Raw genomic sequence first — 25,593 nt, 5'->3', positions numbered from 1 at the left:
GCCCCACAGGGAGTTATGCACACACAAGAGGCCAGTCCTGCAGGCCTGAGTAGTTCCATTAAAGTGAACTGGCCGAACTCAGAGGTGATGTGCCTAGGCTGGTGTAGGCTGGACTCCCTGGATGCAATTGCATACCAAGCCCCTTGGGGACCCAGCACACAAAGCTGTAGCCCTGTCTGGGCTAGCAGGGGTTTGCTGTGGCCCCATAACTGAAGGAATTTCTGTAAGTTGATGCAGCCTTGCAACTCATAACCTGGAGCTGCTCAAAATAGCCATAGTGCCATCTGCTGTGATCCCAGCCGTATCATGCCTCCCCCCCACCCCCCATTCCCAGCCCCAGCTTGGCATGCCCTCCACAGGGGGGTGTTTGCGGCTGCCTCACACAGTGCCTGCACCAGGGAATTCTCCCATAGCCAGCAAAGGGAAATCAACACAAGGATGAGTCCCTCCCCCTTACTCCAACTGAGAGCTCCTTATATACACTTACCCATGTGTAACTTATGCACATTGCAGCTGAAAAAAATGTGCAAGTTGAAATATGGTGGGGCTGCTTTGATGTAGACCCTCTTGTTGGTTGCTTTTCTTACTGCTCTGTGCAAGATACACCAACTTAGAGGGACAAATACCGTAGCTTTTCCTACCCTCAAGCTATTATTGACTATTTGTATTACAGCAGATGCTAGAGGCCCCTGTCCTACCTTCGCTGCAGAATTAACTCAGGTGATCAGCACCTGCATCTGAGCACCTGGGTTAGCTTAGCCTGGGTGTGAGCTGCCACCTTGCCAAGCCATAATACCTGAGTTACTGTATCCTCACGGTACTGTGCTCCCTGGTACGTGCCACTAGGACTTCTGGGGACACAACCCATGGTTCTTTGCGCTGGAGTGAGCTGAACCACTCTATAATTCTTTCCCTATGAGTTGTGGGAGAACTTGTCGGTCCTTCTGAGCACAAGGGGGGGAATTGTGGGAAGGCACTGGAGGACAATCATCCTCACTCCAAAGCGGGTGGGTTACCAGCACGAGTGAAAGCAGAACTCAAGCTCTAACTCTCAGACCCAGCTGGGCCAGCTAGCCTGGGTTTGAAGCACCACCAAACTCAGGTGAGAGGGCTTTGTATGTGGACAGGATAGGGGTTAGGGACAAGACCCGAGTACGAGCCTGAGTGAACCCTGCAGTGAAGACAGACCCTGCCCCAAAGAGCTTACAATCTTAACTGCAAGGCAGACCGAGGGTGGGAGGGGAAATGAAGGCCTGGAGAAGGGAAGGGACTGGCTCCAGGACACCCAGCAGATCAGTAGCTGTGTAGGGAACAGAACCCTGTTTTCCAGAGCGCCTTTCCTACTCTTCATTTAAATAATCACTCAGGGCTTTTCACATTTCTTCTTTCCATTTGTCTCTCTGATCAGCCTGACTGTGCACAAGACAACACTGTAAGGTCACAAACGGCATGCAGTGAAGCAGCTCTCTACATCGAGAGAAGTGGCTAGCCGAGCCCCTGAGGTGCTCTCAGTCTCACCAACGGTGGCGGCTGAGAGCTGCATTTGTATTTTTCCTTTGAGTAAAGCTTGGGAATAAAAATAGGGCCAGACCCTGAACTGGTGTAAATCAACCATAGCTCCTTTCTCCTCCAGAGTCATAACTCCTCACTAATGGTGAGTGGAGACAACACTGCTCTACATTAAGTGTACACTCTGTAAGCTGGGCCTGTGTTATCCAATATTCATCTGTTCTGTGATCAGTAGCCTGGAAAAGGATTTAAGAGCAATCCTCGTAGCCTATGCTCAGGCAGAATTCCTGCTGAAGGCAACAGGAGTTGTGTTTGCGTAAGAGGTTCAGGATCAGGCCCTTAATTATATTATAACAAAGTTCTAAGATTATTCTACAGGAAAACGAGCCTTCAAGAGTTGCCAGCAATGAAAAGTGGATAACTGGTCCCCTCTCTCTGGGAGAGAGGAGATTGCTGGAACTGATGCATTCAACTTGTGCTTAAAATGTCATGATCCATTAGAGCCCTTACTGAGAAACTTGTAGAGACTGGTCTCTTTCTGGCTTCCCTGGAGCACAGTTTAGAACCCAGACATCATTGCTTACACCACCCTGGCACTTTAATTTGGAAGCTGCCCCCTTTTTAATTACTGCCCAGTTGGGGTCCTTATAATCACCCAAGTCAAAATTAAACCAATTTAAAATGATCACTGGTACAGCTCCTAGGTGTGACTTCCAGGAGTGTTTTAAACTCAGGCCAGTTCAAATTACAATGGCTATAACCTCCTAATTAAGAAGAGTTATGGCTTGATTTAAAGAAAAAAAAACTAATTAACACATGAAGTGTAATGTCTTAATTGGAACTTGGATTCTAAAATTTGTGAAGTTCAGGATAAATGATTCATAATTAGTGGAGAAGGATCACTTTTCTTCTGCCCTTAGGATCTTTGTCCTCAAATCAGTTTTCAAAATAACATTTAGCTCAATATTGTCTTCTGCATTTTGCAGAGAGGGAATTGGAATGCTGTCTAATATCTCAACAACTGCCCCCCCAACTAAAATCTACATCTGATTTCAACTGCTAGATGTTCCACAACCTCCTGTTTGCAAAGCAATCATCTCATACCAGATAAAAGAATGAATTCACTGTTTGTTAAACAGTGAACTAGTTTATTTCCCAGTAAATAAATTGTGAGCCTTGCTCAGCTATTAGAGTACAGAACTGGAAGTCAAGACTCCTAGGTCCTATTAACAGCTCTGTCACTGAGACTATGGCCCGTCGACTCTGCTTCCGCCTCTCGTCGTGCTGGAGTACAGGAGTTGACGGCAGAGTGATCGGGGATCGATTTATCGCATCTACACTAGACGCGATAGACGTGATAAATCGATCCCTGATAGATCAATCACTACCCGCCGATCCGGGCCAAGAGGCAGTAGCTAGGGCCAAAGGTGCTGGAACTAGGGGTGTGTTGCTGCACCCCTTGGTTTGAAGTAGTAATAACAACCCAAATACGTGGTTTCTGCCTTCAGCACCCCCACTACAAAAGTTGTTCCAGCACCACTGGCTACATCAACAGGAGAATTCTTCTATTTACATCGGGGGTTAGATTGGCCTTTAACTACACCCCGGAGAGATGTACCAAAGCCATTGTAATTTTTCAGTGTAGACTAGCCCTGGTATGCTTCGGGCCAGATTGCGGTGATCATACTCCCAGGGAACGAACAGTACCTTGCACTATCAGTAGTTCCATTAAAATCAACAAGGCTACTTGTGCAGTCTGATACGACTCAGTGCAAGTAGGGATATCCCACTTGAGCCCTCTGTGATTCAAAATAGATCAGATCAGCACACATTTTCCAAAGTGGCCTCTAATTCTGAGTTGCTCCAATTTTTGGGTGCTCAGCTTTGGATGCATTGAGCCCAATACATTGCTGCCTGCATCTTGCGTTGTCGTTTACACCAGTGGAAAATGACTGCAAAACACTAACAAATCAGAACAGTAGGGTTTTATACCCACTATGCAGTGGGGCAAACAATTCTCAAGGCAATTCTATGGTGAATCAGACTCAGCGTTCCTAAAGCTGGGAACCGAAACACAAAGTACCTAGAATTAGAAGCCACCTTTGAAAATGTGGGCCTTGCTTCTTCTGTTCCTCTGCCTGGGCTCCTGCAAAATGATCAAATTTACATCCCATTCTTCCCATTTCTGAGGCACACATAGCAGCGCTGCTTGCCTCACACTCGACTGCGAAGCACAATTAACATTTGCAAATTGATCTTTGGATGAAAGACACTATGTATGTGCAAAGTATTTCTCCTCCTGCCACTGCCACCACTTTTCTCCTTCTGTCTGTCTCTCTCCCTCTCTTTTTAAGCTTTGTCTGTCTACTCCCCCTCAAAATTCCCTGGTGCCTACTTTTTTGGCATCTTGCTGCTGACGCACAGCGGATACAAGCAAGCCAATGACATCATGAGGAGCTTCTGGCTCATTGAGCCCAGGTATAAATTATTATTCTGAGATAGATGTATTTAAAACAGAAAGACCTTAAAGATCCCATATATATATGTACATATATATGTGTGTGTGTGTGTGTGTGTGTATCAACTTATGCAGACAGTACATCTGCTCCACAGACACAGTGTGTTGTAGATCTTGTAAATACACCTTCATTCAACTTTCATCACATTGTTCATTAGTGATTTAAATTTTGCATAATTTGGCAGCTGCCTCTGGTGTTTTTCAGGAGGTACTGTAATTTATTCCATATGGAAGTCACTTGGTGTACTAAAAAGGAGTTATCAGGTTCAGTGAACCAGAGCTGTATTTGCCTAGAAGAAGGTGTTAGATGCTAAACTAAATATGACAGGAGTTAACTGAAATCTCCCAACTGACAGATTCTGTGGGTTTTGTCGTGTTTAATATAAACAGGATCATAGCTAATACGTACATTATGAGAGACTGGGAATTACAATGGGGCAGGAACATTAATCTTATTTCTTGTGGGTCAAAGCCCTGAGTATCCTGAGGCACATCCCAGGCAGGAGGGGGCTACTCAGAGCCCCTTGTTAAAACTGCACCTCCAAAATAAAGGAATGTATGGGGTGATTTTCCTGTCCTTGATGGAACTGTCCCGTATCAGGATCCTGCTAATCCACCTCTGCCACAAGCAATTTATCCCTTGGGATCAGAAAAATCTACCTGACGAACACATTTATTTTGCCAGCTGGATGGCCTCTATTTTTAAAATCAGTTCCCAGGGGAAGCTTCCCCCAGATGCCCTACAAGCTATCCCCACCCCTCCGAAGAGGGTCACCCAAGAGAATGCTGTGCTTTGGTTGCGATAAGGCAGCTGTGAGGAGAGCCAGGGACGCCAGGATTGTCCTCTTAAAAGGAAAAACAGCTTCGACTTATGACACGCGGGAGCCTTAGCATGGCAGGATGCATGTGGCTGTGATGCTGTCAGCTGAGCCATTTCACCGCACGCCTGGAGACCTATCATGTTAAAATCTGGGCTAGAAGGGAGGTTAAGAGAGAGAAGAAACTCTCATCTTTAGGGCGGTAAAACTTTGACACTCTCTACATGTTCACCTTAGCCCCCGAACTCTGCCGACATTACCAGCCTCATCGGACCACTGGCCAGTTCCACACCCAGTGACACCGAGCCTTCTTCCATGTGGCCCACTCGCACGGTATGACCTCCCGGAGCTTACCCACAGGGCCCCAACCCTGCCTGCATGTAATTTCCTCTTGAAGACCCTGGGCAACCTACAGTGAACTGAGCTGTCTTGTACATAAATTGCCTGATGTTGTTCCCCGTTTCCCTCACCTCTATCTACGTGTCTGACTGTCCTTCAACTGGGAGCTCCTTGGGACTGGGACCAACCTTGCAAAGTGTTTGGAAAGCTCTGGGCACTACCAAAAATAAATTATTGTAAAGGCCCTCTGCTGGTGCCTTGCCCAGTCAGTGGCCTGAGATGATTTTAAACTATGCATAAAATGGTGCTCAACTGTTTTTATTGCAGAATTAAGGATATTGTGATTCATACAATATAACCAGTGTCTTGAACTTTATGCCCTTTGCCTTCTGGACTACAGCAAGGTGACATATCTGGGCATAAAGCCTTCAGCCCTTAGCAAACTCCAACTGGTACAGAACACGGCAGCAGATCTCCTGAGCAACATGAGCACATCAGAACCTGTCTTCCAGTCCCTGCACTACCAAACCAAGTTCAAGGTCTCAATCCTCATCTTCAAAGCACTCAACAGCCTGGGCTGAGGTTACCTAAAGAGCCTACTGTTGTCAATGATCTTTCTCCTCTGGCACAATGGAACTCTCTGAAATAAGGGTAGAGCTTGTCTGTGCAGGAGACAGAGGTTTCTCAGAGGCCGGTCGGAGATGGTGAAATGAACTAAGGACCACCACGAACCTCACCACTTTCCATTCTAAGTGCTAGGAACACAGCTTTGACCTTGTCATCTCTAATATAAACACATAGCAGCATATGTACGTTTGGGTGTATAACATACGAATATGTGTGTGTATAAACCCTCCAAAAGAAAACACTCCACTGCACACACACTGTGAAGAGGATGAGAGAACAAAAAATGTGACAGATGTGCAGTCACATTGCTTAATGCTCTACTGAAAGGCGCTAAGATACTCCAGCAATGAGTGTGGTATAAGGACCTATATAGAATAGAATAGAATAGCTAGAATCCTCCCCATGAACAAATCAAACCAGTAGCCCTACTTATCCACTCTATAGTATAAAGATTCCAAGCCAAGGGTCTCTAGTACAAGTCTGTTTGCCAAGAGGTTCTGTCACCTTCTTTGGCTCTGGTTATGAGAAACCCTTTTCATTTAACTTGAAAAACAAATTAATTGATTCCCAGTTCTCCTCTCCAATACAGCACACAAAGCCCAAGACACTGGGGTCACAGGTTAAGAGAGAGGCAGGGAGAAATTGTTGTGTGAGTCCCTGTTAAAATCTTAGTATCAGAGGGGTAGCTGCGTTAGTCTGTATCCACAAAACCAAGGAGGAGTCCAGTGGCACCTTAAAGACTAACAGATTTAGTTGGGCATAAGCTTTCGTGGGTAACCCCCCCCCACTTCTTCAGATGTTTTTTACCCAAGAAAGCTTATGCTCAAATAAATCTGTTAGTCTTTAAGGTGCCACCGGACTCCTCGTTGTTCCTGTTAAAATCTTGACACCACCTCTCCACTCTACAAATGCTGCTGAAAGGTGTAACTGCGCTCCTGGGATTGGACAGAAAATAATTCTGCTGACTAGAACAGAATTAACAAAGTGACTGCAGCTTCCCCACTTCCCAGATGTTTCCAAGATAATTTTGTGCTGGCGACAGATGCGCTGGAGACTGGAGTTCACTTGGTATCTCCAGAATGGGCACAGCACGGGCAACTGAAATGCCATCCAGCTAACATGCCTTCACTTGTTTCTCAAGGAGGGAGCTCAGTCTCCAACCCTATGTCCATTTCTCTGAGACTGCCCACCAGGGGACCAGCTGTGGGGGGCGTGTTTTGCAATGGGCAAACTTGTCTTGTCGGGAAAGGACGGGGACTGCGCTAATAGAATTTCATAGGGCAACACACAGGGTGTGAGGAGACTGTTTTCACCTTTGTATCATCAGATTCACTGCTGAAAAGTGCAGTGTGCTATTATAAACATACCCCAAGGAACCTAGGCTGCAGCTTCATGCTCCCTGGCCTTCTGCCACAATTTCTGCTTGCGCCCCTCCAGACCACTCAGAATGAAGCAGCCAAGCTCATCCTCCTCTCCTCTCTTCAAATCCCTCCTCTTGCCTCATCCCACCTTCTGCATCACATTCCAGCTTCTCAGCCTTGCCTTTTAGGCCTTGCACAGCTCCGAGACTCCCTCCTGCCTACATCTCTGTTCTCACTTCACAGCCCTTGCTCTCTCTGCTCTGCCAACATGTCCTCCTTCCCGTCTGCCTCGCTGCTCTCCTCTCATCTTTGTGCCTTCTTCCACACTGGCCCCTGCACCTGAAACCCATTCTCAGTTCTAGCCACTGAAGTGATCACCAAGGAAATGGTTAATGTTGACACTGGTGGGCCACCATGGGCTACAGAGCTGACACTGGGTTGGATGGATCAACAGAGGGCAAGAGAGTTCACCCTTCTAGGCTACTGTTTCAGGCTCTCCACATACTCAAGAAAACACAGCATTGTGTACGCTCAGTTTGGGTGTTGAAAGGTTGTGGGTTTTCTGGCAACTGCGAGGGCTAGAAACTTTTTTTTTTTTTAAATGAAAGCTGAGATTCTTTCATTGGCCTGCTAAACCCAAGGTTGTGAGTTCAATCTTTGAGGGGGCCACTTAGGGATCTGGGGCAAAAATTGGTCCTGCTAGTGAAGGCAGGGGGCTGGACTTGATGACCTTTCAAGGTCCCTTCCAGCTCTAGGAGATTGGTATATCTCCAATTATTACTTATTACAATCCAAATGTCATATGGGCCACGTAAATACATCCAGCAGGCTGGGTCTGGCACCCGGGCTGCATGTCTCACACACCTGATTTAGCGTGTAAGCTATCTGGAGTAGAGGCACTGGGCCAAAAACTCTACTGGTGTAAACTGGAGCAGTTTCACGGACTCTACTGAAGATGTGCCAATTTACACTCAGCAGATCCCATGTCTTTATAAGCTCTATGCACACTGGTCATGCCATATAAAAAGATAAAATAACAACATAGCTTATTTTCTCATGGACAGGAGTTTGGATAAAACTGAAATTCCAAGTGGATACCTACGTATGTCCCCAAATATTTAATTTTAGGGCTGTCAAGCGATTAAAAAAATTAATTGCAGGATTAATCGCACTGTTAAACAATAATAGAATACCATTTATTTAAATATTTTTGGATGTTTTCTACATTTTCAAATATATTGATTTCAATTACAACACAGAATGCAAAATGTACAGTGCTCACTTTATATTTATTTTTGGTTTCAAGTATCTGCACTGTAAAAACACAAAAGTAGTAGTATTTTTCAATTCACCTAATACAAGTACTGTAGTGCAATCTCTATCATAAAAGTTGAACTTACAAATGTAGAATTATGTACAAAAATAACTGCATTCAGAAATAAAACAATGTAAAGTTTTAGAGCCTGCAAGTCCACTCAGTCCTACTTCTTGTTCAGCCAATCGCTCAGACAAACAAATTTGTTTACATTTTCAGGAGATAACGCTGCCTGCTTCTTGTTTACAATGTCACCTGAAAGTGAGAACAGGCATTCTCATGGCACTGTTGTAGCCAGCGTTGCAAGGTATTTCTGTGCCAGATGTTTTAAAGATTCATATGTCCCTTCATGCTTTAACCACCATTCCAGGGGACATGCGTCCATGCTGGTGATGGGTTTTGCTCAATAACAATCTGAAGAAGTGTGGAACGACACATGTTCATTTTCGTCATCTGAGTCAGATGACACCAGCAGAAAGTTGATTTTCTTTTTTGGTGGTTTGGGTTTTGCAGTTTCCACATTGGAGTGTTGCTCTTTTAATAATTCTGAAAGCATGCTCCACACCTCGCCCCTTTCAGATTTTGGACAGCACTTCAGATTCTTAAACCTTAGGTCGAGTGCTGTACCTATGTTTAGAAATCTCACATTGGTACCTTCTTTGCATTTTGTCAAAACTGCAGTGAAATTATTCTTAAAATGAACAAGTGCTGGCTCATCATCCGAGATTGCTATAACATGAAATATATGGCAGAATGCGGGTAAAACAGAGACGGGGACATACAATTCTCTCCCAAGGAGTTCCGCCACAAATTTAATTAATGCATTATTTTTTTAATGAGCGTCATCAGAATGGAAGCATGTCCTCCAGAATAGTGGCTGAAGCATGAAGGGGCATACGAATGTTTAGCATATTTGGCACATAAATACCTTGCAATGCCAGCTAAAAAATTGCCATGCAAATGCCTGTTCTCACTTTCTGGTGACAATGTAAATAAGAAGAGGGCAGCATTATCTCCTATAAGTGGAAAAAAACTTGTTTGTCTTAGCGACTGGCTGAACAAGAAGTAGGACTGAGTGGACTTATAGGCTCTGAAGCTTTACATTGTTTTGTTTTTGAGTGCAGTTATGTAACAAAAAAAAATCTACATTTGTAAGTTGCACTTTCATGACAAAGAGATGCACTACAGTACTTGTATGAGGTGAATTGAAAAATACTATTTCTTTTATCATTTCTACAGTGCAAATATTTATAATAAAAAATAATATACTTTGATTTCAATTATAACACAGAATACAATATATATGAAAATGTAGAAAAACATCCAAAATATTTCATAAATCAATTGGTATTCTATTGTGTAACAGTGCAATTAAAACTGTGATTAATCAGGATTAATTTTAATCACAATTAATTTTCTTGTGTTAATCGTGTGAGTTAACTGTAATTAATCAACAGCCCTATTTCATTTATACCAAACTAACTTTCTAAGAGTACAGCAGCCTGTGATACTCTCACCACTGTAACTGCCTTAGCAGAACTTACCTTGATGGCCAAAAAAAGTCATTGGGACCTGTCTACATTCTGGCTTGAATCATGCCAGCAATAACTCTTTTGTTTTTTCCAGCATGGCTCCTGCTAAGCTGGTTTCTTTGCCCAGTGCGGACTGGGGATTTTAACACTCATGCTAGCCCAAAGCATGGTGCAGGCTAGCCCCATTAGGTAACACACAGAACCACTTCCAAAGATGCGGCCTAGTCCTGTTCCCAATTAACTCAATGGGAGCATCCAGCAAGGGCTGTAGTTTATAACGATGTTAGGTCAGCCATGCTAGGCTGCAATTGTGTCTGAGAACAGGGTTATAATCCATAAAATGAATAGGTTCTAATTCTGTTTCTGAGAGAGAAGGAGGAAGCTGGGTGAGGGGAATGGGAGGATGCTGGGAACATGGCTGTGGCAACTGATGCTTAGTTGGAGAATCCTTGCACCGTTTCTTCCTCATCTTTCTATAAACATTGCACAATAGGATACATACAAGTATCTGAATGATGACAACATTGTGAGATACAAGTAGGATAAATTCATTCCTGGTGTAACTCCACTGAAGTCAGAGTTATGCGAGGGGTCCAGTGAGGCTTCACCAGAGAAGGCACATGATGAGTTCTTCTACTTTCTTCTGCTTTAAAATTCTTTATGTCCCATACTTAGAATTTTCTTACTTTCATGGATGCAGCTAAACCGTATTTATATTTTATTAAGGCTGTCTTAACATAGCTATTGTTAATTATACAACTGAAATAAGAATATATCTGTGCAAAATAACTGGCATTATGCTCATCACACAGCGCATGCCATCCCAAAATAAATGTTGGTTCTATAGCTTGGATGCTTCCACATCGTGTCCAAGCAGCAGGAGATGCATGAGACATGGTGAAAGAACGGAACACCGGGGAGCTGAGCAGTGGGAGGTAACACTGAGTTGCCTGAAGAGCAAAGAACGAAGGCCAGGGAGTTAAAATACGCAGCAGGCAGAGACTAGAGACGCCAAGAGAGCTGAAAAAAATGGCATGAGAGATGAGAGAGGCAGCTGGGGGAGTTAAAACATGCAGATGGAGAGATGCGAGATATGGCTGGGAGAGATGAAAGACCTGGATCCAAGTGGAAAGATGACGACCAGGAACTGGCCACTAAAATAAACTTTTAAAATATTGGGACAAAAAACCCCAACAACACTGTATTAGTTTTGTTTTAAGCTAAAAACCATTGGTGGGGACTATGGGCAGATCCTCAGCTGATGGAACACAGCCCCACTTAAGTCAAGGAAATTACACCAATTTACCACTGGCCCCATACACAAGGAATCAGAGTGGCATTTGTAAGAGTCACTTTACTCACTAACCACAACCTCAGATTCAAACACAGCAGAACTCTGAGGAAGATCTAGATTGAACTTTGTGACTCAGGCCTAGGTTTAATTAAAATCACCTTCAGCCTTAAAAATAATAAATCATCCTCCTCCTCACCATTTTTAAAGTAATATGAGATTTTTTTAAATAATTAAAGCTATGTGTAATACATCTCATATGTCTCTTACTATAACTGCAATAAAACTTTCCCACTGTAACCAGGATCTGACAGACAGCTGTCTGTCAGACAGACAGAGTTTGCAGTGTTGCTGTAGTCTTGTTGGTTCTAGGATATTAGAAGATAATGTGGGTGAGGTCATATTTTTTATTGGACCAACTTCTGTTGGTGAAAGAGACAAGTTTTCAAGCTTACACACCTTGTCTCTCAGATAGACAGACAGGAAAAAGAGCTGCCTGGCAATTTTCCACTTAAATGATTTTTTTGACAGAAAAGGCAGCTTCTGCAAAATTGAAATTTTTCACTGGAAAATTTTGATTTTGCCAAGATTTTTCAATTTTCCATCAGGAATACCAAATCAAAATACTTCATTTCAGGTTGGTTACACTCATACTGAAATATTTCTATTTGTTGAACTGATCCAAAACATTTTGTTTCAAGCCAATTCAAAATTAAACTGAATCGCTTCATGGTACTGTATTGCCTCATGGGAGTTGTAGTTCAGAAGTCTCATGCCACCATTTTATCCTATGGGCCAGTTCTCTGGCTTGACCATGTCTCCCATGATGCAATGCAGCCTCCCCTCTGACCAGGCTGTAGGATGCATCATGGAAGATGTAGTCTGGTCAGGCATCTGAATTACAACTTCTATGAGGCAATGCAGCACCACTGAGAGATGCAGTTTAATGCTAAACTGACTTGAAATAGAAGATCTTAAAAATCACATAATCGTGATTACAATTTTGGGATTTTCCCCATGTCAATACTGAATGATTTTGGCAGCTGATAACTCACAAATTGCTATAGATAAATAAAGGACAGAGCTTCGCAGCACTTGAAAACTGGTGCCATGCTTTCACATGGTATGGAACCATTTTTTTAAAGCACTAACAGTTCTCAAGACAGAAGCAGATAAGTTCATGTTGGAACTGAAGAGGGAGGAAAGTAAGGCAGCGATCAGAGTAATGTAGCATAGCTTTCCAAAACTAGAGAGATCGTCAAAGCCACAAATGGCAGCGAAGTACCTATATCTCACTGAAAGTCAATGGGAGTTGGGTGCCTATATGCCATTTGTGCCTTTGAAAATCTACTGCATTGTCTGTAAATATTATAGAGAAATTATGATTTTTAAAAAAATAATAAATAATAATGTTGTTGGTTTGGTGAGTTCTGATCCTTTAGGGGGCACTCAGATCACATTTTCAAGCTCTTCTTTGCAGCCACGAGGGCTAAAAAATTACTTTGTAAAAAAACTGAAACCTGAGATTCTCACCTAAGCGTTTGACTCCAGGAGCTGGGATTTCAAGAAAAATGACAGACAGACTACTATTGTATGAATATAAAAATGTATAATCTCAGCCAATACCCAATGGAGTCTTTATGGGCCAGATCCTCTCCTGGAGTAACCTGTGTAGCTTCGCTGGCCAGCTCAAAACCTGGCCTTATAAATCGACTTTCCTTCTTTGCTGACCCAGTCTGTTATGCCTCCACCTTCCTGTACTGACCTGAACTGAAAACTCACTTCTTCCAAAAAGGCCCTTCCTCTTTAGTCTTCTCTTCAGAGAGTTGCCATGAAATTGGACTGAAAATGTTTATTTCACTGACCACTAAAAACAAAAAACCCTGCAAAAAAAATGTGGAACTGCACAGGTACATGCCTGTGGAGTCTTCTGGCTCCCCTGGGAGACTCCTGTCTTTGGGCACCCTCTGCTGGCATCCCAAAAGCTGTCAATCTCCTATTTTTAGGGACAGACAGCTCCATACTATAATGACTGGCCTGAGAAAAACATTGAGCAAAGGTGGATGAACAGAGCACCCACAGCGAGGTCCATGCAGCAGAAAAGAGCCACAGATTTAGAGTAGGGAGAAGATCACAACATCTCAGGAAACGCAGGCTGGAGAAGGCAGTACTTAGTGCCTGGGGGACTTGATGGGAAAAGGAGATGCTGGAGCAAGGCAAGGCCCAAGAAGGTCATGGGGGGAAAGGGGACGAAGGTGACTACCACTGGAACGGAGTGAGGTATTTTAAGGTTATGCCAGAATTCCCCAGGCTGGAATTTGACCTGGACACCTGGGTTCACAGCCTGATCTTTGGGGAAAGGGGATCAAAAGTTCCATAAGAGCTTTAAACCACCTTGCACATGCCACACAACATGCTAGTTTTACATCTCACCAAACTTTTTATTTGGCCTGAGCCATGTGGGTCTCAGGAGTCCTGGGTTCAATTCCTAGCTCTGCCACTGACCTCCTGGGTGACACTGGGCAAGTCACTTCTGCGCCCCTTGCCTCAGTTTCCCCATGTGTAAAATAGGGATAATAATACTGAGCTTCTTTGTAAAGCGCTTGACCCATGAAAAGTCAGTATCATCAGTATTCACAGCATGTCTGTTTGGAAAGTACCAAGCACAGGGCTGGTGCTACAGAAATAATTAATAGCAGAGAGGGAGGATGGTCTTGTCAAAGCTATGGGCTGGGACTCTCTTTGTGATATTGGGCAAGCCATTTAAGGTTTGTTTACACAAGGAAATTATTCCATAACAAGGTAGGGTGCGATTTTAAAGCATAACAGCTATTCTGGAATAGCTGTGTGGACACTCTTATTCCGGTTTAGCTTAATCCAAATTGGAATTATTCTGGTCAATATCCCCATGCAGACAGGGCCTTAATCTCGCTCTGCCTTATTATCTAATCTGTAAAATGGGGCTAATAATACTGTGATTCTTGACACCCTTTGTCTGTTGTGTCTATTTAAGAGAGCCCAGGGTAGGGACAATATGTGTTTGTACAGCACCTCGCACGCTGGGGCCCTGGTCTTGGAGAAGGTCTTGAGAGGTGACAGTAATACAAATGAACAAATACAAGATGCCCAGAAACACATCAGCCATTAACACTTATAGAAAAAAAAGGCTTGATCCCTGTTAACAAACAGAGAGAATTTCCCACAGCCCAATGGCATTTATGGACCAAGGACAAAGCTGTTGCTACCCAAAGCTGAGGTTCAATACCCAGCAGTGTTAATTATTGTTTACTTTGTCAGTGGAGTGGTTTAGAGTTGCCATCATTAACATTTGCTTTAAAAGTGCTTCCAGTTTTGTGTCAGAACCAAAGTAGCTGGCTCTTTAGAGACACTATCCTTCAATGCAGTAATCAGTCTCTGAAGGTTCACAGGTGACACACGCCCCATTGAAGCCCATTGAAACAGAATGAGGTGTACAGATGGGATGATAGTAGATGGCCTCTTCTCCGGCAGAGAATTTTTTTTTAAAGAGCCAGGAAAGAGTAAACATCCACAACAAAAAGAACTCACCGCACTACGTTCTTAGCAGAAAAGAAAAGACATGCTGGGACACAGGGGAGGGGGGATATGGATGTAGCAGATACTTTGTTAAAATGCGGTGACACTGATAATTAGACATACTACAATAATACTGCCCCATCCCACACACCCCCTAAAGTGCTACCAAAAATGTAGCGTTTCTCAAAAGTGCAATGAAATACCATGGAGCCATACATCATGAGGGAGCCAATCTTAATCACAGGAAGCCAAGTTTCGCAGAGCATGCAACAGACAGCATTTGAGGCTAGTGTTCCACCCATGCTTCCATACAATTAGGCCCAGTTTTTCAGAAAGAGGCCCGAGGCCTGCATGAAATTACATGCTTATGGCCTGATGCAAACTTCACTGAAATCAATGGGAATCTTTCCATTGAATACAGAGGGTTTTCAGCAGGGGCGGCTCTACCTTTTTGGCCGCCCCAAGCAGTCATGCGCGGGAGGCGCCCCGGAGCCCCGGGAGCAGCGGACCTCCCGCGGGCATGACTGCAGAGGGTCCGCTGGTCGCGCAGCTCGGCTGGACCTCCCGCAGCTGCGGACGGTTCGCAGGTCTGGCGGCTGCGGTTGAGCTGCCGCAGGCGTGCCTGCGGGAGGTCCACTGGAGCCGTGGGACGAGCGCCCCCTCCGCAGTCATGCCTGCGGCAGATCCGGTCCTCCCGGGGCTCCGGTGGACCTCCCGCAGGCATGACTGCGGCAGGTCCACCGGCCCAATCTGCCGCCCGCCCGGGAAAGGGCCGCCCCACGCGCGTGCTTGCCGCGCTGGGGTCTGGAGCCGGCCCTGGTTTTCAGGCCCCTAAAGAATAAAGGTGATCAAGCAACTGCAGCAGTTCAGACAGAAGATTTCTTCTTGTTCCTTTTAAAGAGAAGTCATAATACCGATATTAATGCTACAGTATTCTACACCGATGGCCAAAGATGCCGAAATAACAATACAATGTGTAACAATACAAATTACTGCTATCTACTGGAGTATACAGTTTGACAAGGATATTTCTTCTGAAATCACAGTTAATGTCCACACTGGAGCTTGAAGGTGTAACCTCCGGTTACAGACCCGCGTTAGCTCTGATCAAACTAACAGTCTAAAACCAAAAGAGTAGCCATAGTGGCATGGGTGGGCTAGCTGACTTGAGTACATACTGAGGGTCTCAGATGGGATTGGACTCAGGGTGGCTAGCCCCCTCCTGCTGCTTGCACTGCTGTGGCTACATTGCTATTTTTAGCACACTAGCTTGAGCTAGCACAGGTATGTCTCCCTGAGCAGAAAATGGCACCTTCCCGCTCCAGTGCAGGCGTATCCTAAATTGCACATCTTTACCCATGAGGGCTGTTCCTCACTTTCCCCCAGCTTCCCTTTCCCTGGAAATTCCCCCCAACCCCACATCACCCAACACTTACTTTTCCAGTATAGACATAATCATTGGAGGTAGAACCAGTATAGGCATTGGCAGGACCACTCTAGTCAGGGCTGTCTCTATCAGTGCCTGAAATAAAATAAAATAAAATAAAATAAAATAAAAAAAGAAATAGAAGACAGACACTTAAAACTGCTCCCAGCATATGCCTTTATTGATCAAACAACCCACTGGGACAGAAATCCTTCCCCTAGCATTTTCAATGGTATGTATGTGGTTGGAATGTAACAACAAAGATTGATAACAAGATTGATATCAGTCACTTGCATATAGATTCATGGATTATTAGGCTGGAAGGGACCACTGTGACTATCTGGTCTGACCTCCTGTATAACCCAGGCCAGAGAACTTCCCTCAATTAATTCCTATTTGAGCTAGAGCAGATCTTTAGAAAAACATCTAATACTGATTTTAAAATGGCCAGTGATGAAGAAGCCACCACAACCCTTGGCAAGTTGGTCTAATGGTTAATTACCCTCACTGTTAAAAATATGAGCCTTGTTTCCAGGCTGAATTTGTCTAGTTTCAGCTTCCAGCCATTGGATCTAGTTATACATACCTCTGTCTGCTAGCCTGAAGAACCCACCAATTTCTCTTCCCCATGCAGGTACTTCCAGACTGTGATCAAGTCATCCCTTAACTTTCTCTTTGTTAAGCTAAAAAGATGGCATTCTTTGACTATCACTGTAGCGCTATCTCTACACTGTACTGCTGTAAGGTCTCTTGTGCAGCTGCTCTATGCCAATGTGGGAGAGCTCTCCCGTTGACATAATTAAACCACATCCAACGAGCAGTGGTAGCTATGTTGGTGGGAAAAGTTCTCCTGCATAGGCAGAGAGTATAATAGGCTAGGGAAGGCTAAGCCTGCCCTGGCACAGCTGCAGCTGCCAGTTGCGGGGAAGTTTTTGATTATTATTATGTGCCATGCAAGTTCTGGGGAAGCTGAGGAGGCGATATGTGCTACTCAGCTTCCTTGGTTCATCAGTAATCTCCCTGGACTCCATGGCACATATAAAAAGCTCAGGTTATTTGGAAGAGACGTGACAACATAAGTGATAGTGTAGACATGGTCTGAGTTATTTTTTTCTGATCTGCTAATCACTCCCGTGGCTCTTCTCTCAACCCGTGCCAATTTATCAACATAGGGCTGGGCAGTAAGTGGTCTTCCCATCCCTGGAGAGTTTTCTAGATTTTGAAATCTTTCCCATTCTGAATCAGGAAGGGAAATCAAAACCTGGAAATTTCTCTCACATTGACAAGTTGAAAAAAAAAATTCAATTATGGTAAACTGAAACTTTTTGTTTCAATGGTGACTTTTTAAAAAAAACAACCACCCAAAAATTAAAAAAACAAAACAAAAAAACCCCCTTTAGATTAAATTTACTAAAACATGTATACAAAAAGTCACTTTCACTCAAACCCCAACTTCCCTTTCAGAAAATGTCAAAAAGCAACATTCTGACAATTTCATAAGTTTTTTTTGCAAAAATGTTTCAATTTGGGAGATTTGGCGAGCAGTTTTGGTTTTGATAAATCAATGTTTTTCATTAAAAAAATATATTTGCTGAAAAATTCCAGCCTAGCTCTCTTTACCTATATTCTGTTCTTGCTCTGTTGTTGCTGCAAATTATGGGCCAGAATCTGTGCTCAGTTATGCTAGTGTAAACCGACAGTAACTCTGATATAAACGAGAGTGGGGCATGGCCCTATGCATGTAATAAATAACGTAACATTCTATCTATGAATATGTGTCAGCAAGGTGATGCATTGCGAAAAGGGCTAATATTCTGGGGTGTATTCAGAGGAGTGCCACTGGTAAGACCCGGGAGGTAACTATCCTGTGCTATTCAGCACAGATGAGGCCTCAGCTGGAGTACTGTGTCCAGTTCTGGGCACCACACTTTAGGGAAGATGTGGATAAACTGGAGAGAGTCCAGAGAAGAGCAACAAGAAATGATAGGTTTAGAAACCTTGACCTATGAGACCAGATTAAAAAAACTGGGTATGTTTAGTCTTAAGCAAAGAAGACTGAGGGGGACCTGACACTTTTCAAACAAGTTAAGGGCTCTTATAAAGAGGATGGTGATCAACTGTTCTCCATGCCCACTGAAGGTAGGACAATAAGTCATGGGCTTCATCTGCAGCAAGGGAAATTTAGGTTAAATATTAAGAAAAACCCTCCAACTCTAAGGGTAGTTTTGGAACAGGCTTCCAAGGGAGGTTGCAGAATCCCTGTCACTGGAGGTTTTTAAGAACAATTTGGCCAAACACCTTTCAGAGGCAGCCTAGGTTTACTTCATCGTGCATCGGAGCAGAGGGCTGGCCTAGATCACCTCTCAAAGTCTGTTCCAGCCCTACATTCCTATGAATCTATGATCTCTCTCATCATAGGGCACTTGAGCCCCTCACCTACATTGATCATTGTATCCTCACATGAACCTGTGAGGTCAGGAAGTACGATCATCCCCACTGTACAGATGGGGGAACTGAGGCACACAGAGATAACATGATTTGCCCAAAGTCACACAAGGAGCATGCATCAGAGCCAGGAATTAAACCTAGTTCTCCTGAGTCCTAGTCCAATACCTCAGCCACAAGAGCGGCCCGCCTCCACTGCAGTGTGCCACTGAATCAGGCTCTAACATTTACTGTATATGATTTTAGCAATAAACTCCTGAGGTCCTAGACTGCTGTTTGGTAGCCACGGGCTCAGAGCTCAGGATGTGCTCGCCACATAACTCAGAGAAGCAGAGCTGTTGGTGGGAGAGGGAATGTGGATGCTCCTCTCTCCCCTACTCTGAACTGTCTCTGAAAGGGATGAGGGGGGCAGAGCTGGAGAGGGTGAGGCTGTGTCTGCTTTCACTGGCTGAGGGACAGCGGATGACCCAGCTCATGCTGAAAGAAGGGCGGGGGATGAGGTGAATTGATGGGAAGCTTGGGGGGTGAACCGGTGTGAATCTGGAGGTTGGGTGGTGAATCAAGGAGGACACAGGGCTAACGCTGAGTGACGGGGTGCTGGGAGGGGTGCAGTCAGGAGGTGAGGGAGACAATCAGGTGCTGACAGGAACAGACTGGCGGAGGAAGCAAGTTGCATATGCAGAGCTGCGAGGAGGGTAACTAGTTCTCAGACTTTTGTACTGGTGACCCCTTTTACCCAGCAAGCCTCTGAGTGTGACCCCCCCCTTATACATTAAAAACACTTTTTTATATGTTTAACACCATTATAAATGCTGGATGCAAAGCGGAGTTTGGGGTGGAGGCTGACAGCTCGCGACCCCCCATGTAAAAACCTTGTGACCCCCTGAGGGGTCCCGACCCCCAGTTTGAGAACCCCTGGTCTAAACACTGGAGGTGGGGGGGTGTGGCTAAGCTGCCCAGTACGAGCAGAGCCCAGTGGAAGGAGGACAGGGGGACAGTGCAGCTACCTGGCAAGATGTGTGAGGTGACACCCATAGCAGTTGAGTAGTGGGAGTGCAGAACCCCACCCAGAGACACAGAGCAGCAGCAGCATAGGGCAGCAAAGGTAACCCCCACCCCAAGGTTTTCCACGGATCGTCACCTTCCTGCACAGATAAAAATGCCACACACACGTCACTCAAACTGTGCTGCCAGGTAACCATTTAAGCCCAGGTTCTCAATGATTTTTACGTGCTTCGCTCCCATTGAATCAATGGAAGTTAGGAACCTAGCTACCTTTCAGGATCTGGGCCTGAGCCATTTGGCCAGACATTAGAACACGGAGAGGTCTTGGGCTAGGGATGGGGTGAGGGCGGGTCAGGAAATCTGGTTCAGCTCTGATACCAACTGCCTCTGAGCCCTTCGGCAAACTGCTTAACAGCTCTGTGCCTCAGTTTCCCCTTCAGTAACATGGCGATATTAACAGTCACTCACCATTCCTTGCAGGCGGCTCAGAGGCTAAATTAGTTACTCTCTGTAACTGTTTTAAGAGCCTTGGACAGAAGGAGTGCCAAGTGCCAAGGACTGTATTATGAGCTCCACTGCCTGGATTTGTGCCTCTGCACACTTTACCTTTCAGATTAAAACCTACTAGAAAACAACCCGGTTCAATTAGACAATCAGACAAAGCTCTGGAGACAAAGCAACTCAAGAACAGAAAAAACTGGAAAGTCATAATGTAGTCATGAGCATATGGCAGAATTCAGAAGGTTGCGGGGCAGGAGCAGGAACAAACCAGGTGTTAGCAAGAGAATAAAAACAGCTGGGGTCTCCTTATAAAGGTTTGGTTGATGGCTGTTAATGTCATTTGGCACAGGGTGGGTTAAACTGCTATTCAGCTGGCAAACTAAGTTTTTCTCATTTGTAAAAAGGTGTATGTTATCTCTGCCTCATACTCAACGTCAACTGCTTACAGCTTCCACAGTGAAATCCTTAGACTGACAGTGGAGGGGTGGCGGGCGGGGGAAGAACAATAGGTTCTCACTTAAAAGAATTCAGAGATTTTTGAGGCCAGAAGGGACCATTATGATCATCAGATCTAATGTTCTGCATAACATGCCCATTCCTTCATCAAGCCCATAACTTCTGGTGGAGCTATATCATATCTTTTAGAAAAATGACCGGTCTTGATTTAAGACGTCAAGTGCTGGAGAATCAACCACAGACCTAGTGAAGTCGATCCAGTGACCACTGTTAAAAATCTGCTCCATACATTCTTATCTGAATTTGTCTAGCTTCACCCACTGGATCTCATTCTGCCTTTTGCTGCTAGACTGGCCACATAGTAAACAGAATCGTAGCTAACATTGAAAATGAGAGTTTCTACCACTCTTACGCCACGATTAATCTTGATTGACTAAACCAGGCATTCTGGGCCAAATACTTCTAGCCCAACTGTACCCCGGATCTGTCACCTGTACATTTTTGTGCGCACCAAAGCCCCAGATTTCTGAGTGCTCACTGAGCAAAGCAGGTAATTAACCACCAAAGCCTGATTTATCATGGATGATGGATAAGGACTAGGCTGTCCCAGTTTTCTAAATGACCGCTGAGATTCTCCTTTGTTTCTAGCTCATCCAAACCAGGGGTTCCCATGGCCATGGGCTTCCTGGGGCCTAAAGGCCAGCTGTGTATGTGTGTGCTCCAGGGAAGCCCGCAGGTACATACATGTTTGGCAGCAATTCTGGAAGATCCGACAATGTTTCCGTTACTGTCCAGGACGTCAATCCCTTCTTCCAGCTCTGTGTGCCTCATCAGGACAACATTGCAGACATTGGCACTAGCTGAGGGTGAGAAAAGCACAGGGGTCAGTAATCCCTCCATCAGGTTTCACAGGATACTGGGGCAGGCTGCAGCCCCCATTTAAAAATCAAACAGCCACCTTCTGCTCTCAGTAACCTCCATTCCACTCTGCTTTGGCTTCGCTGCAACTGAGAGTAGAATTGGACCCCAAAGGGATTTTGGAGGGTGGAGGGCTGATATTGTAATGAGAGTTATACGTGATTATGTAGAGGAGGAGAATACGTCGATATCATGTGCTTTGACTGCCCAGGCAATTTGTTGTCACAAGCAGAGGTGGATTGAGGCAAAACGGGGCTTGGAAACCCCAACATTTTCAGCCTCCCCAAAACTCTCTTTCCTATGATGACTGCCCCTCCTCTATTGAAATCCCTCTTCTCATCCTACCTCCTACACACCCTCACCATCCTCCCAGAGCAGCTCACCCCAGAACGGCATTAAGCAGCTATGTGCTACATCACTGCCTGCTACTCCATGGGTGAGTCAGTGATCCATGATGGGTCCTTTTGACCGCAGACCCAAGATCCCAAGGAGTCTCCCTTAATCTACCCCAAGGACAGCTTGACAGACACAAATTCCTCTGGCACCAATAAACGTTTGCAGGCATGACAGAAACCTGTTGAAAATGATTTCATTGAGCCGTGGGAACAAAATCCAGATGTTTTAGATCAGTGCTGCATTCAGCTCTTAACAGTGCATACAAAGTTTTGTAGAATCTAATTAGAAGCAGCTTCATTAACACATGCTGTTGTAAACCCTGTTCCTGTTGAACTCCCATCATGGGGTGGCAACATTAAGGGGAAAATAGCTGCTTAGATTTGGTTTTCTTTCTTTTTTTCTTAAAGAGAGCTACTTGCTTGACACTTTAATTAGTTATCTTTCCAACTAGACTATGAACCACCAGTGCCTTAGCGAGTTCCCTCCATTTTCAATCAACATTTAGCCTCCACATCCAAGTCCACTCCAGTTGTGCGGCTCAGACCTGGCCTCAGAGAGCTGCCCTCTGCTGAGATTCATGACTGATTAGGTCTCCACGCTGGAATTCTTTGGAAATAACCTCCTTCCTCACTAGTCTTGACTATTGTAACCTTGCCCTGTCCTCAGTTCCACTCCGAATGCTGCTGCTAGCCTCAGCAGACTGGCTTGTGGCTCTGGCCATATCACCCCTTTGTGGAGTCCCTTTTCCAGTGCGTCAAACACAAACTTCACATTTTTACCAATAAGGCCCTTCACTATACAACCCTGCTCAATATGTCAGCAACTTTATCTTAGCAAGTTGTCAACTTTGCTTTGCAATGCTGGCTTTCCCCATCTGTTAGTCCATTTCTCCCCAAGCACCTTCATCCTATCTCCCACGCCAGGCCTCATGCAGTGGAAAAGTTTCCCATCTTATCCTCTTTCAAACCCTTCCTTCACTCACCTCTGTTATGGTGCCTACAAAACCCGACCTGCGGACAATGACTAGATAGCAGAGTTTATTACTTATACCAATATGCCTATTCTACTATTACCTTGTCCCGACTTGTCTGTCTCATTCACCTGTAGAGAGCTCTCTGGGATGGGAACGATGGCCCAGATCTTCAAAGGTATTTAGGCTTCATTGATTTCAAAGAAAGTTAGGAGCCTAAATACCTTTGAGGATCTGGGTCTGTCTTTTTATTACATGGGCCAGATCCTCTGCTGGTGTAAATCAGCAGAACTCCACTGACTTCAAGGGAGCTAAGCTGATTTACACCAGCTGAGGATCTGCCCCCTCCCCTCTCCCCAATTTCTGTACAACACACAGCAGTGAGGCCCTGATGGGTACACCTGGGCTCTACTAACAAATAGGAACAACTAGTCAATCTGATCATAGCTAAGAGAATGGGATCAGGCAAAGGACAGCAAAACAGTCTGGTTTTGCAATACAATTCATTTGATGAGCTCCTTCCAAAGGCGTGTTTCGGCAGCTCTTGAAGGGTTATAATGTTTACTAACTAAAGTCAATTCATTTAGTATAACCAACTTTTATTTTTTTCAAGTGGCAGGTGGGCATGCCCTGGTGCAATGCAGCTCTCTGCAATGAAAGCTGATTTGTGTCAACACACGCTGCTTACACTCCAGAATAGGAGGGAAACCACATGCGTGTGCACACATTTAAGGAGCTGGAGTACTGGTTGGGATTACAGTGCAAAGTCATGTGGCAGGAGGCCTGAGAACACTCATGTTGTGTGAGGCAACACAATGAAGGCACCGGGGTATCTCTCACTTTAGGATGATTAGTTATTATGGGGAAGTGGACCTCCAGAGAGAACCAAATCTCTCCTTCCCTCCCTGCCACAAAACACACACACACACACACTGCTAACTACTTCCAAGCTCTAAGCATTCTGCAACTTCTCGAGTCAAGAGTTCCCCTTCTGCCCTGTATACGTATGTGTCTCAGGGTTTTCAGGATCATCTGCAGTTATGCTATTTAACTTGGTTTTCAGCTTTGAGACTCATCTAGGAAGGAGGAGCCATGACAGGAGGACTGAGGCCAAGGCCCCATGCTTCCAGGTCAACTGGAAGGAGAAGTGGAGGGAAAGGGGGTGGAAAGCAGTTTCTAGACACAGAGTTTTGCTCATAAATCTTCTCCCTCTTTGTTTCCAGGCAGGGGGAGCCATAATGCCAACTGCCGCTAACCGTCCCATGTCATAGTAGGAAAGAAGAGAGACTTAGAATCTAAGTTTTACTTCCTTTCTGCTACTAGGGTGACCAGATAGCAGGTGGGAAAAATCAGAACAAAGGGTTGAGGGTAATAGGCGCCCATATAAGAAAAAACCCTGAATATCGGGACTGTTCCTATAAAATCAGGACATCTGGTCACCCTACCTGCTACATACGTTACAAACAAGCCACTGTTATATGCTGGCGAGATTCTAAACACAACCATGCTCATCCCACCCCTGAAGTCCTTGGTTGGGCAACACTCCCATTAACTTGAATGGAGTTAGCCTGTTCCACTGGGCAGGGCACCAGAATAGATGAAAGGAGCCTTGGGCTCTTTTCCTGGTTCTGCCACTGACTTGCCGTATGACTTTGGGCAAGTGACATTGCTTCTGTATACCTTAGTTTCCCCCTCCGTGAAACAGAGACACTGATACTCTCCCGGCTTCGTAAAGTGCTTTAAGATCAGGCTTGACATACACAGGTGAGATAGGGTGGCTGCCTGTGTTGTACCGGCTCTGTGGATAAACAGAGGCACAGTCTCCAGGGTGATAAATCGAGCACCCTTCACCAGCACTAAATGTATATGAAAGTATTTTAAAAGTGAAAATCCAACGTTTGTGCATTACCAGGTACACAGTGGAAGAAGCAAAGGTGGGCAAACTGTCTGCTCATTGTGTAAAAGCAAACCAAATCTGCCTTATTGCTATGAGATCCATCTAAGGTACTTCTATGGCCCCTGAAGCATGTGAACCCCTCAATCATCTTTACAGTATTTAGGGAATCTGGACCAGATTCAAACAGAGATTCTGATGTGACAGGATTTTCCCAAATTCTGAACAAGTTCCTATCTGTCAATTCCTTTGTTGACAATCTTTCATAATATTTAGCCCTTTATATGTTCAAAGTACTGGTCAAATATGAAGATCTTAGATGATCATCCATCAAATGCCTTGTCCCTCACAATATGTCCTAACTACTTACACTAAACAATCTGTTCCACCTTGAACTGTGCTGTGACACTCGGTGTACCTTTCCCAGACCTGAAAAAGAGTTGTGTGTGGCTTCTCTTTCTCACCAACAGAAAGTTGGTCCAATAAAAGATATTACTTCACCTACTATGCCTCTCTGATTTTATATGTATTTCACATTTACCTGTGAGTTGGAAGTCTTTATAGATGGAGAATATGTCCCTTTGTACTGCCTAAATGGAGTTGTTTAAAGAGATTAAATAAAAACAGAAAAACACCCTCGGGGAATTCCTATTTGGGTTAAAAACAAAAACCCAAACCAAAAAAAAAAGAACCCCCAACTTGGCCATAAATCTTGAA

General features: G+C 44.7%; 1 protein-coding gene across 1 annotated transcript in view; it reads right to left on the bottom strand.

The window, feature by feature from the left end:
- The window catches only part of SFXN5 (sideroflexin 5), a 141,558-nt gene that overhangs the window by 16,022 nt on the left and 99,943 nt on the right, over positions 1–25,593 (bottom strand). The window contains exons 11-12 of the mRNA XM_045017488.1: positions 21,443–21,558; positions 16,302–16,387 (exon numbers count right to left, since the gene is read on the bottom strand). Of these exons, the coding sequence (XP_044873423.1) occupies positions 16,302–16,387; positions 21,443–21,558 (202 nt within the window). The remainder of the gene's footprint in view (positions 1–16,301; positions 16,388–21,442; positions 21,559–25,593) is intronic.

This window comes from Mauremys mutica, chromosome 5, assembly GCF_020497125.1.
Source record: "Mauremys mutica isolate MM-2020 ecotype Southern chromosome 5, ASM2049712v1, whole genome shotgun sequence".
Lineage (NCBI taxonomy): Eukaryota > Metazoa > Chordata > Testudines > Geoemydidae > Mauremys > Mauremys mutica.
This window is presented reverse-complemented; position numbering and strand designations above follow the sequence as displayed.